The sequence below is a fragment of the Eptatretus burgeri genome, chromosome 6 (genome assembly GCF_056783735.1).
Source record: "Eptatretus burgeri isolate ZD-2024b chromosome 6, Ebu_testis_v1, whole genome shotgun sequence".
NCBI lineage: Eukaryota > Metazoa > Chordata > Myxini > Myxiniformes > Myxinidae > Eptatretus > Eptatretus burgeri.
In genome coordinates, this window is record NC_140966.1 from 100,500,410 (window position 1) to 100,513,829 (window position 13,420).

The following is a 13,420-nucleotide window of genomic DNA, read 5'->3' on the forward strand; positions in this document are numbered from 1 at the left end:
AAAAGGAAGTGTGCAGTCTCCTCTAAATTATAAAAACCCGGACAACGCCCCTAAGGCCACAATCTGATGGCATGGTGGAGAGGTTCAATAGAACCCTAATCCAACAATTGACCCTTTTCACCGCCGATTGTCAGGGTGACTGGGACGAACATCTCCCGTATATGTTGATGGCCTACCGCTCAAGTCAGCATGGAGCCACTGCCTGTAGCCCAGCGCTGCTCCTGTACGGACGGGAGCTGCGAGCCCCCGTCGATTTGCTGTGCGGCCCGACGCCTGAGCGTCCCGATGGACCCCCAGGGAAGGGTTACGCATGTCAGTTGGAGGAAGGCATGGAAAAAGTCAATGCCTTCGCACCGCCAACTCCAACAGGTGGGTATGAGAATGAAGCGCCGGTATGACCACCGGAGCCAGGCGAGTGTTTATCCCCCAGGGATGAAGATTTGGTTCAATCCTGGAGGAGGAAGGGCAGATGCCCGAAGCTCAGCTCGCCCTGGCAGGGCCCGGGAGTCGTCCTGGCGCAGATTAGTGACGTGGTTATTCAAATCAAAAGGGGGCCATGGGCCCTTCCCCGTATCGTCCACGCTGACCGGCTGAGACCCTATAAGGGCGACCTTACGCCCTCATGGATGGATCGGACCGGAGTAGCCGGAGCCAGGACCACCGCTTCTGCAGAGACGCAAGACTCATAGAGCCTTGCCCCGAGTGTAGAGCCCGTTTGGGGCATAGGAGCACTAGTTAGCAGGATGGGTTCGTTTAGCAAGACCGGCTTCATGGGGACAAGAGTTGTTCCTCATGGAGCCCGTGGAATGGGTTAGTTCGAGGGATTGTAGGTCAGATTTAGAATGGGGAATGAATTTCTGGGGAGACAAGGACAGACATGGAATGTGTCGTGGGGACATAGCTTAGCTACGTAGATTAAATGGAACGTGCACTAGTTTAAGGGATGACGAGGGAGGACGAGATAGTTAGGGGAACATAGTTGGACTTTGGTATGAATGGAAAAAGTGAAGAATGTGTACAATGAGTGAGTGAGGGCCAGCGGGCCTGAGTGTGTATGCAGTGAATGTGGAATGCATGGTGCGAATGAATGATTGGGGGGAGGAGTGATTCCCACCCAAGTGACCCCGGGGTCAGTTTAATGTTAGTTCGGGGGTTCGTTAAATTTACTAAAAGGAGGATGTTTTGTTGTTGGTGTCGAGAGAAGGCACGAAACCCATTTGGAGGGGTGCAGGAGTTCATGGAACGGCTGGGAGCGTGGCTGTCAAAAGGTGAGTACCGATTAGAGGGCACCCCAGGCACCGGACGAGTCGGCCAGAGTAGGCCAAGGGTCCAAGGGACCGGGATAGTGTAGTGGGCACGGGCGACCCTCGGAAAGGGACCCGTAGCGCCAAAGTGCCAAGAGGGCATCGGGGGGGGGCAATGCTGGGAAGGGCAACCCGCCGCTTTCATAGGGAGCTGGTAGGCTCAGGACCCAGGGCCCAGGGGTGCCATAGTTAGAGTTCGGCAGAGGGGGAATCCCTGCCAAGTGAGCCACGCTGCCCAGCCACGAAATTGTGCAAGGGCACGAGTGAAAATTGGAGGGTTCGGCCCAAATTTATAATGGACAACAACACAGGCTATGGGAATCATGGTTTTTAGAACCGATAGTTTAAAGTGACAGGTGTTTTGGAAAGCCCTGGGGCAGTTTAAAGTGTAATAAATGATAGGGTAGTTAGGGAATGTACCTCTTCGCACCATCCATCTCTTCGTTCTCCGTGGGCCGCTGGAGCCACCTTGGTGAGATGACTGCTGAATTATGTGGGAGGCCATTCTGAGGCTTCGTTGGGCCTCGAGACAGAATGCGAGTCTCTCCCTATTTCCTTCCAAAAGGGAGAAGTATCTGGAGCCAGGAGTATCCGGAGCTGCACTCGTGGAGAAATGTTTTGTGCCAATTGTGGTGGTGAGCACAGTGCAGCCTTCAGAGGATGTCCTGAATTCCGGAGAGCTGCCCAGATCCAAGAAATGAAGACGCAGGAGAAACTGTCATACACCTGAGGCTGCACGGAAGGTCCCCAAAATTGGGAAAACTAAGACTCCAGTCAAAGCGGTTGAGAGCACGTCCAAAACTGAGTGCCCGGTAAACGTCCTCACCAAATCAGTGCAGTGGGAGTCCACACTGAGATGAAAGATGCAGAATGCCAAACCGATAGAGCAAACATTGACGTGGCCCTGAATTCCACGAAAGAGGGAATTCACCCTTTTTTTTTCTTTTGCTCATGGAAGGTTGTCAGCAGGCATTGGGAGCCATTTTATGCAGGCGTGTGCCGATCCCTTCCTTAGATTTTTTTTGTATCCATTGTCGAGGCTCGTATGAGAGCCAACACAGAAAGCATAACAATGGGGGCAGGAGACAAGAGGGGCAGGAGACAAGAGGGGCAGGCGAAGGAAGGATAAAACGTTGGGGAACAGAGACATTAAGAGATCTGTGGAAGGGAGAGGGATGGGGCAGGGAGCACGGAGTATACAAGATGGACACTTCAGGGACTCTCAGGAAGGAAAGCAGGGAATTTGAAGGAGGATAAGAGGAAGTGGTGAACAGCTGTTTTGAAGGCCTGGAGGGAAGAATGGGATTGAAGAGAGTGTGGGAATTTATTCCAAAGGTGGGGAAAAATAGGAATGACAGAGTGAAGGTGAGCTGTGATTCGTGATTTTGGTAGTTTTACCAGAAGGGGGATGGTGGTGGACCTTCTGCGCCCTGCTGAAATTTTTTTTGGTGGGGGCATATCACAGAAAGAGCGGGGGGGGGGTGAGACCAGAGAGGAGGTGGTCGAAGACAGAAAGACCACCGACCTGCCTGCGGTGAGAAAGTGAGAGGCCCAAAGACTCAGCCTCATCGTGGGAGATTGCAATGAACCAAAATGCCTTGGTTTCCACAGCGTGAAGCCAAGAAAGCTGAGAGGCAGGAGCACTAGTCGAGAGGGAAGGACAGTACTCTGTCAGGCTGCGGTCGAAAGCTTTATACATGATCATGAGTTCAGGTGGGCCGAGGAAAGACTGCACGACAGAGGATTCCCAGTCGGCGACTGGCTTTGGGGGCCAGGTTAGAAATGTGTCTTTCAGAAGAGAGATCAAGGCAGATAGTGAGACATTTATGCTTGAATGAAAGGAATTCTTCCATAGTATTGTTGAGAAAGTAGATTGGGGGGGGGGGGGTTCCAAACGGTCCTTTCGGAGAGACACAGTGAGCGTGTGAGATTTGTCAGGATTGAAAGATATGTTCCATGTGTTGGACCAGTTTGTGATTTTATCCAGATATGCAGAGAGCGAAGAAGCTGCTACTTGCCAGACTGAGAGATGACAGATGGGACAGCGGCAGGTGGAGTTATCAGCAAAGAGATAAAGAGGATTTTCCAGAGTCAGAGAGATCATTGATGAAAACCAGAAAAAGAACAGGGCCCAGAACGCTAACTTGAGGAACTCCAGCCTGGACAGGAATCGGTGATGAGAGAACCCCATTTAAGGCCATACGTTGGCTGCAACAGGAGAGGAAGTCTGTGAGCCATGAGTGGAGATGGCCTTGGATACCATAGGAAGAGAGGGTAGTGAGCAGGCCAGGGTGCCAGACCATGTCAAAAGCATGCAATATGATGCCAGATTCGACCATTCAGCCTGGCCCTGCGACTCTGGTCAATGGTATCCTGTGTCCCTTGAGAGACAAAATTCTTCTTCACCCTTCGGTGAGTTCCATGACATCTTCCGGCAACATCAAGGATGGTGGTCTTGAAGGCACTTCACAACGCTTCAGGATTCCCAAAAGAATCACGACCCCCGAAATCCCCACTCAGCCTGTTCGCAAACTCCTCAGCTCTTTTCCTTGAGCTTGCCAAGATCCAGCCTCGGCTGGGATGGTACCATTCTCCCAGATTTAAGCTGCAACTTCAGACTTGCTCCCAAAAGCCTGTGGTTGGTATTGAAGAAATAAGCACTCCTGTATACCCTGCAGTTCTGGATCAGCCTGCAGCAACCATCAATGAGCACATTGTCAATCTCTTTTGCCACACCACCAGCATTAGAATACCAAGTCTAGCGATGAGCCTGTGTGCACTGAAACCATTAACCAGTCACCCTAAGTCCATGACTTCTTACAAAATCAAGGAACTTAGTGCTATTCTGGTTCACAGTTCCAGACCCATGGGGACCAACACATATCTTGTAACCATCCCTATCAGTTCCAGTTGATACATTGAAATCCACCAAGACTGGAGGAGTATCCCGCCTGGGGCACTAATCAACCATAGACTCGAGCATGGCATCGAATTTGTCCTTCATGGTGAGATCACTCACCTCAGTTGGAGCATATCCAGAGACCAGGGAAATGACACCCAAGGAGTGACGAATCCTTTGTCTCATAATGCGCTTATTGACTGGTGTTACCTCAATTATCATTGGAGTCAGCTTATTGGACACAGCTTCGGCATCTCCTTGGGAATGGTAACCCTCAGAGCGACCAGACCAAAAGTAGGAGTAGCCACCTGCCATGATCTTGCCACTATCCAGTGTCCGAACCTCAGAGAGTGCTGCAATAACGATGTTCAAATGCTTGAACTCAGATGATAACAGAGACAGAAGATCAACTCTCTCTTCGATCAACGTAATCAACTTCTTATATTAGGACATTCCAGGCACTCGGGTTAACCCAAGGAGACCCAAGGGGCTGCCTCAGGTTAACCCAAGGAGACCACTGTCTGGTGGACGACACCTCAGCACCTCTCCGCCACACACTCCCACAATCTACCCTGGGATGGTTACCCCCATGGTTTTCTTCCTATCACCAAAGAGTGGGGGCCCTGAAGACTTTGCCTCAATCCCATCATCCTGTGAGCTGCCTTGTGGAGGTCAGTTGCACAGGAGGTACTCCCATGGAGTGGGTTTGGAATGTTTTTTGCCTTTTTCATGTGTTTTGCAGCATAAATGGTTTTATTGTGGTCTGAGTGCAAATCCTGCCACAAACCTTCCTCCCAAAAAAGCACCCCAACTGCAGGAGGAAATCTGCACAGTTGGGCACGAGAAATGGATGGCTGTTGGCTCACAAGGAGCTCCTCCGCCCTTTGACAGGTTTTGTTTTTTAATCCTGCTGGGTGTCCATATCATAGCCCCTCCTCACCAGGAAACCTGGTGGTGGAGACGGTTTAGTCGCCGACAAACCGACCATGAAACAGGTTAGTACCGGTTTGCATGATACCTGTAACAAGCCACAGATCTGATCTGGCCTGACCTGACCTGACAAATCAGATCATCCCCAATCCAAAACCATTATCTTTTCTGCACTCGTAGCCCCCTTGCCGTCCCCACTCTCCACCCCCCCTCCACAGCCACACCCAAGTCCTCCTCCTTCCAACTTTCCAGTTTTTCTTTCCTGAGTTTCCATCTTCATCCATCTTGTCTTCCTCATGTGTCCTTTCTCGCACACCATTACTCCCAACACCGATTGTTTGTCCAAGTCTCCTTCTATTTTGTCCTTCGTTGGTGTCCACCCCTCCCTCTACTGCTCCTTTTGTCCTGTTGCATCCTTCTGTATTCAGTGTTCTAACTCTTCGATGAACCTGGACTACGTATTCAAAAAAAGTAAATGTTTAGCTTTTGCACTCAAATCAGGAATTTATCTTTTAAAAAACAACAAACTTTCAAAAATGAAAGGCATTTTCAAAAATAGTTTGATTATAATTATGTCATTAAGGCAAAGGTCCATATGTGTTGATTTCACAATGTTACATTGGGTCCAGAGGACCACACTCAGTTGAAAGAATGTTCAAATTGTCGTGTCTTGTGACTTTTGGTGCCAAATTTAACAAATGGATTTTAAACTCAGTTTGGGTAATCATCTCTAAGCCTGGTGTTGGCTTAGTGGTTAAGGTGGCGGCTTGGGATCCCAGGGTCGTGAGTTCAAGCCCCGTTGGCTGCTGAATTAACACCAGGGGGTTGACTCAGCCTGTCATCCTTCCGAGGTCGGCGAAATGAGTACCAGTGTACTGGTCCCGGTGTATGCCCCGGTTCGAATAGGTGTACCATATCCCTGTGTGTCGTAAGAGGCGACCAGGGTTGGCGTCAGGAAGGGCATCCAGCCATAAAACATTGCCTCAAGAAAAAGCCAAACCCCTGCACAGCAGGGAAAAATGGCTGTAAAAACGGTCATTTAGGTAATCATCTCTAACAAGCATGTTCTTGAGGAAATCTTAAAAAGGTAATCAACCACCATTGTTTACCTCAGCACTGTGCCATGGGTCTGTACTTGTCATGTTGGTACAGAGGAGTTTAGATCTTTTTACCACAGCAAGTCCATGCTATCCTTGTTACAATTTTTGCTGCGTTCACCTTGAGCATTTCCAAATACCATAATTATGCAATAATGACATGGAAACTGCAATTACCACAACCCAAACCTCATTTTTTTCCCCATCACTCGTACATTAAGGCTGTATCAAGTCAACTATGCCTGGTGTTGGCTTCATGGTTAGGGTGGTGGGCTTGGGATCCGAGGATCCTGAGTTCAAATTCCACTCGGCTGTTGAATTAATACCAGGTGGGGTTGTCTCTGCCTGTCATCCTTCCGAGGTCGGCAAAATGAGTGCCAGCGTGCTGGTATACTGTGTCGGAGTGGCGACCCGTCCAAGATTGTGTCCAATAGCCAAAGAGACTGCTTTGGCAGCACTAACACTGCACAGAACAGTTACTGACAGAGCCGGATTTAAGTTTCACAGCCAACGGGACATTCGAGTAGTAGAACTACCCCCCCACCCCCCCTCCCCCCAACCACCAACCTTCCGAAGAGAAAAATTAAGAAAGAGCATTTCTGTGTATAAATCTGTAAACGTTTCACTGCAACACTTTTGTTTTTTTAAACTGAAGATAAATTTGAAATATTTTAAACTGGAAGGGCACTCGATGGAGCGCGTACGTCCACCAAGCTGATTAGTTTATATTTTGTATCCCACTGATGGGCCAGATCTGGATTCAGACCTCAACTAATATTGAATCGGCTTGTTCTTGTAACCTGACCAACCCATTCACTAAGTTTCATCCATCAACAACTTTTTGAGACTTCGTACAATATATCGTTTTTAGTCCAATCACTCAAAGGTGAAAAATCACTTTAAAAATTCTCGGTATTGGATCCAGATTTGGATCTTCACCAAAATCTAATCATCTCGTCTTTGTCTTGTGCTCAAGCTCTCCACCAAATTTCGTCCTAATCCGTCCATAACACTTTTTGAGATATTTTGTTCACAAACAAACAGTCAGTGGTGAAAATTTAACCTCCGTCCATCCTCAGTGGGTGTTGGTGGTGGTGGTCGTATGGCAGCTTAGCTGCCGGGGTAGCTATCATTTCTTGAAGCACGACTGTGTCGCTGATGCAGTGCCCCTCTACCAGTACACACACTGGAACTGGTACTCATTTCGCCGACCTCGGAAGGATGACAGGCTGAGTCAACCCCCTGGTGTATTAATTCAGCGGCCAACGGGGCTTGAACTCAGAACCCTAGGATCCCAAGCCACCACCCTAACCACTGAGCCAACACCAGGCTTTTGGTTGAGCTAATTATCAGTTAGAGCTTAATAGAGTGAGATCGAATTGATAAAGTGATTTTGACGGAGCTTCAACACAAATTTATCAAAAACTGGATGGGGAAAGTCGAATTGGCAGCCTTACATAACAGGTGTGACCCCATATACCACTTCCCTGGCTCTGCAACCTTTGAGTTAACAAGGGAATAAATAATACAAGATTTATAAGTAAATAAATGTATCGTATTTGTGGGCCCCCTGTTGTTTGGGCCCTGGACAAATGTCCCGTTGGTCCTTCCCTTCCCTCAATCTGGCCTTGGTTACAGATAGCATGAAGCATTGTATTTACAAAGCATTTTCTTTTTAAGATTACATGACACAAAATTACAACTTCACAGTGAACAATATGATTTGTAGAATGACAAGATAAGGCTGAAGATCTTCACTGGATCGACATATTTCAATTGGAAGTTTACCTTGGTTTGAAAAGCTTCATGATTTAAAGTTGTTATTTTAAAAAGAATATTAAGATGTCACAAAGTTGATGTTTCCAAATACTTAAATATTCTGAATCTCGAACCCACCATCCTTCCTGAAGCATTCAACATTCAGAATACTGTGGCCCTCTTAAAAATGATATTAAACGTGTGCTTTGAATGTTTCTGAAGACTGTATTGTTCAGTTGTTCATTGGTTTGAGCTTCATTCATTCAGCATCCAAATGCTAATTGGGAAGTTAAACCTGTTTGTCATGAACTTTCATTAAACCACCAATTAATATGGATCTGTAATCAGAGTTCCTGATGGCAAGAGTTTAGTTTGTAGAAAAGTTATGGTAATAAACCAATGCTTTATCATGCTGTTAATTCCTTTTTTTTTATGCCTCCGGTGAGGAAGTCACCGGTGGCATTATATTTTTGGGTTGTCCATCCATCCATCCATCCATCCATACGTACTTGGCACTTGGCAACTACTCTGCATGGGGAATTAGTGTGATTTGACGACGAGGTAATTGGTGAAGTGGTATTCCGGTCAAAATTCGACACGTAGAACGCTGCATTCAATCTTCATGAAAAATTGTGAGGTTCATCTCGGGAAATATATCAGATTGGTCAACAGAAAAAAGTTTACTTACTCTGCACTCCAAACGATTTTCCTTGTCGGCTCGTCAAGTAGTGCTGAAAGCAAAACAACAAAATATTGCACGATCACCCACTAGAAATTCAACAGACTTGTTCACTTCATGTTTGAGAAAAAAATATAAAGAAATGTTTTTTGTTTTTTTTCTGAAGATCTTTTTTTTGTGTATATTTTTTTTCATGAAGTTTCTTTCTTGAGTTTTGTTTTTGTTCTGTATTTTTTTTAAGGTTTTTTTTTTCGTAGATTTTCTTTGTCCAAGTAAAAGAAAACACACACACATCAATGTCCTGTCACCTGGAAAGAATCTTCACCTACCACACAACACCCCTTGATGAGACCCCCACAAACAACATTCCACACAAATGCACGCAATCACCCATTAACGGTTAAGCTACCAAAAATCCTGTCAACATTCCAATACTTCGAGATACCTATCTAATTCCATTTTGGAGTTATCTACTGTTTCTGCTGCCACTACCTTTCCAGAGAGACCACTCCATGCATTCATAACTACTCTCTGATTGAAGGACCCTGCCTTACTATTGTATTAACTCTCCTCTTCTTTACTCTCAGGCTATGGTCCCTATTCCTACCACTGTCTACTCTGCTGAGTAATTATTCTGCACATATTTTATCTGTACCCTTCATTATCTTAAACATCTCCAACATATCACCTCATAACCACCTCCTTTCTACTGTATAAAGCCCTGTCTCATTCAGCCGCTCCTCAATGCTGAGTTTAGCGAGACCCAGAAACAACCTCGTCGCCCGGCACTGAACCCTCTCGATGGCAGCCATGTCCTTCCGGAGTTGTGGTGACCAAAACCGCACATAATATTCGAGACGAGACCTCAACAAATTATTGTACAATGTTAAAACTGACTACCTTTAATTAGTTTGTTATTATTTAAATGGTTCCTTATCTGATCCTGAATTAATGTGTCCAACACCTTCCTCACAACTGAAGTCAAACTAACAGGTCTAAATTTCCCAAATTCTTCACTGGATCCTTTCTTAAATAATGGTGTTACATTTGTTACTCTCAAATCCTCCAGTAAATCATGCTCCCTTTTGGCTTGCTGAGTTATCTTAACTTAACTCTGTTTACTTCGATAGTGATATAAATCTCACTCCAGTCCTGTTATTTTATCCCTAATAATTACCTTCTGCTTCTCCTTCATACTGTTCCTTTTCTCACTACTCAACCAGCCTGGACTCTTTCTGCTTCTCGTTTCACACCTCTTTGGAATGTACTTACTCCACATTTTCTCATTTCTCTGATTTTCATTGTTCTATTGTTAACTTCCCGCAATCTACATCACCCAACTTTCTCCTCATACCATCAAGGTTTGCCTTCCTGAAATCTCATAGCCTTTCCCTACTATCCTAAACTCTAACCCTTAACAGATTCCTTGCACACACAATGTTATGGTCACTTGCTGCTAAATGCTCTCCAACCTCCACCTCCTCCACCATATTGGGATCATTACTTAAAAGGAGGTCTAACACTGCACTCCCTTTAGTTGGCTTATCTGCAAACTTGGTGAAAAAGCAATCCTGGACTAAATCTCGGAAATCCTCATCTGCCCTGCCTTTTCCTTGTTCCTTGACCCAATCTATCCCTGGCAAGTTGAAATCCCCCATAGTCAATACTCTTCCCTTACCACATGCCTTTCTGAGTTCTTCTTGTACTCCTACTTCCTCCTCTTCCAACTTCAATGAATATCATGTTAATTCAATCCATTGTTCTACGTGTCCGCTAACACAGAAGCTGGTCTTCACCAACAAGACTAGTTCTTAGCCAGTTCTGAGCCCTCAACAGCATCAGCCTGGCTGGAGCTATTAATTTGGGTGCTGTCAGTACGTCTGCTGATATCAATTTGTCTGGCTGGAACCTCCCCTCAAAAATGACTGGATGAATTTCTTTCATATTCTGCACATCTTTGCAATAACATCTGGGCATCAGACATGTCAAATGATTTTGGGATTGGAGCAAAATGTCGTGGGACACGATTTTATTTCTGAATGTGCACGTCTCAATTTATTTTTTAATGAAGAGAATATTTGCAGATTATGTATGCTTTGAAGAACCATTATTTAATTATATACACTTTAAAATCTCCACCACTAACACAACATTGAGTCATTACCTTCGCATTCTGCGAAAGGTTATGTTTTGGTCGCTGTGTATTTATTTATTTGTGAATATGTGTGTTTGTTTGTTATTCGCATAACTCAGAAAGTATTAAACCGAATTGCATGAAATTTGGTGGGATGATTTGTGAGTATCCAAGGACGATTTGATTAGATTTTCGGAGCGATCGGGTCAAAGGTCAAGGTCATGAAAAGGTCAAAAACACTCTTTTGAGCATAACTTCCTTCATAATAAAGCTATCAACATGCAACCACCGCCATATTGCTCCATGACGAGATACCTTTCGGATATGTAGTGTCGGATTTGACGTAACGTCATCGGAAGTGAGTCTAAATGACGTCACAAGATGACGTAAATTTTCAATTTTCGATCTCATCAGTTTTGATCATACCGTTTTGTAGGACTTAACTTGACGTCACACACCAAATTTGACTTCGATCGGACTGACCGTTATGACGTCATTGACGTTTTTCAATTGTGGCTAAAATGTCCTGATATTTTACATTCAAATATCTATATAATTTATAAAGCAAAGTCTCCCAAATCCAGGCATTAGGATCAGTACCAAAATATCTGTTTATTGATGTACAGGTTTTGCCAATTAACTCTGCAGTCAAGGTCAAGGTCACACTCAAGGTCAAAATATACTTGTAGGCATAGCTTCAGATATAATAGAGCTATTGACATGAAACCAACGTTAAAACGTTCAGTGAACTACGAGCTTTCAGAATGGTAGTCCCCGATTGGACGTGACGTCCCCGGAAGTGCGTCAAAATGACGTCAAAAGATGACGTCATTTTTCAACTTTTTAATTTTTCAGTGTTTATCATTCCATTTTGTTGGACTGCCTTCAAGGAGGTTACACACCAAATTTGACGTCAATCGGACTGACGGTTGTGATGTCATGGACGTTTTAAAATGACGTTTTTCAAATGTGCCCGGAAAACAGTTGCGGCGGCGAAGGTATGCGCTCTACCGAGTGCCCGTTCTATTTGATATATTTATCGACACTTTATCATCACCGCTAACTACATCCATCCATTGGGACCATACTCTCTTCAGAGCGTTGGAGCTGCCGCAGCAGGCTCCTGGGCTATTTGGGCACAATCCTGGATGGGTCGACACTCTGACACAGGTTACTCAAATGGCTCAATCGTTCCAGAAAGCTGGTACTCATTTTGCCAACCTCAGGAGGATGACAGGCTAAATCAACCCCATCTTGATGTAATTAAACAGCTGAGCAGGATTTGAATTCAAGACCCTTGGATCCCAAGCCCACCACCTTAACCATTAAGCCAACAGCAAACTACATACCACCTTGATTTATTTATTTCTACACTTTACCGCTCCACTACTGTTGCAGGACTCAGAGGTTGTACAGCGAGTGCTTCACGTGGGTGCGCACCTGTGGAGCTGTGGTGAGGCGGGAAAGACTGACCTTGTTGGTTGATGGCAGAATCTGTGTGATGTGTGAATAAAGCCTGATGGATCAACCGTTCTTTGAGTTCTTCACATTGCTTGAAACATGGTGTCAGAAGTGAGTGCATCCTCCTGCAGAGGGTGCTGAGAAGGATGGAAGGATGGAAAATGACCGTGTCCAGTGCAAAGAGTGCCGACAATTGTGAACGGACATGAGTGGATTGTTCCATCTTGCTTGTTGATTCCATCAACTCTGCCAAGAGCTTGATGCTTACTTTTGATCCTAAACTGCCTAAGTCAGATCGCAGAAGATGTTTGACGAGTTAGACACTGTAACGGGGCCGACTGAAGTGACACCAAGAATTGCCATGAATGATCTGTCAGAAGAGAGGAAGGTAAAGTTGATTCTCTATTTGATTGGCACAGAAGGTCGGGAGATCTCTCGCTCCATGTCATTCGACATAGCTAAAGTGAGCACACTGTGGTTGAACTCCTGCAAGTGTTTGGTGCCTATTGCCACCCACGGACCAATGAGATGGTTGAGCGCTGTCGTTTCTTCACCAGAGACCAAGAGAGTGGTGAGGAAATGGATAAATATGTGACAGAGCTGAAAATTCGGGCAGCCACCTGTAATTTTGGAACACATTGGTAATCACAAATGAATCTATGCAGTGCGAATGTTTACTCCGAGAAGCAGATCTTGAGTTGACTAAGAGAAAGCAGCTATATCGTGCTACAAAATTGTCGAAGGAACACATTCAAGCTGTTGAAGTCTTGCCTACATCAACAGTACATACAGTCCAACGCACAGCAGGAGCCAGACCTAAGACAATGGTGAAGAGACCTGATCAGAAGATGTTTGATAAGCCTTGACTTCAACACCAACTGTATCACTAAAGCAAAAAGACTTAATATATGGGATGTGTGGGTGTTTTGCGGTCAGCTACATCTCTGTGGGCCAAGCTTTTGCCCAGTGTTTGGACAGCTTTACGACAATTGCTCTGAGTTGAAGCATTTCAGTTCAGACTGTATGCGTGCCCAACAAGGTTGTGAATGTCGTTCATACAGATAGTGAATCTTCTGAGGATCCGAATCCAGTTAAGGATATTTTAATGGTTACTTAGAATTTTGAGAATACGTAGATCTGGGGAAGGATATAAAACAA

General features: G+C 45.4%; 1 protein-coding gene across 1 annotated transcript in view; it reads right to left on the reverse strand.

Moving 5' to 3' along the window:
• Positions 1-13,420, reverse strand: part of LOC147025456 (interferon-induced protein 44-like) — a 90,953-nt gene that overhangs the window by 56,353 nt on the left and 21,180 nt on the right. The window contains exon 5 of the mRNA XM_085886468.1: positions 8,677-8,719. Coding sequence (XP_085742594.1) covers positions 8,677-8,719 — 43 coding nt within the window. The remainder of the gene's footprint in view (positions 1-8,676; positions 8,720-13,420) is intronic.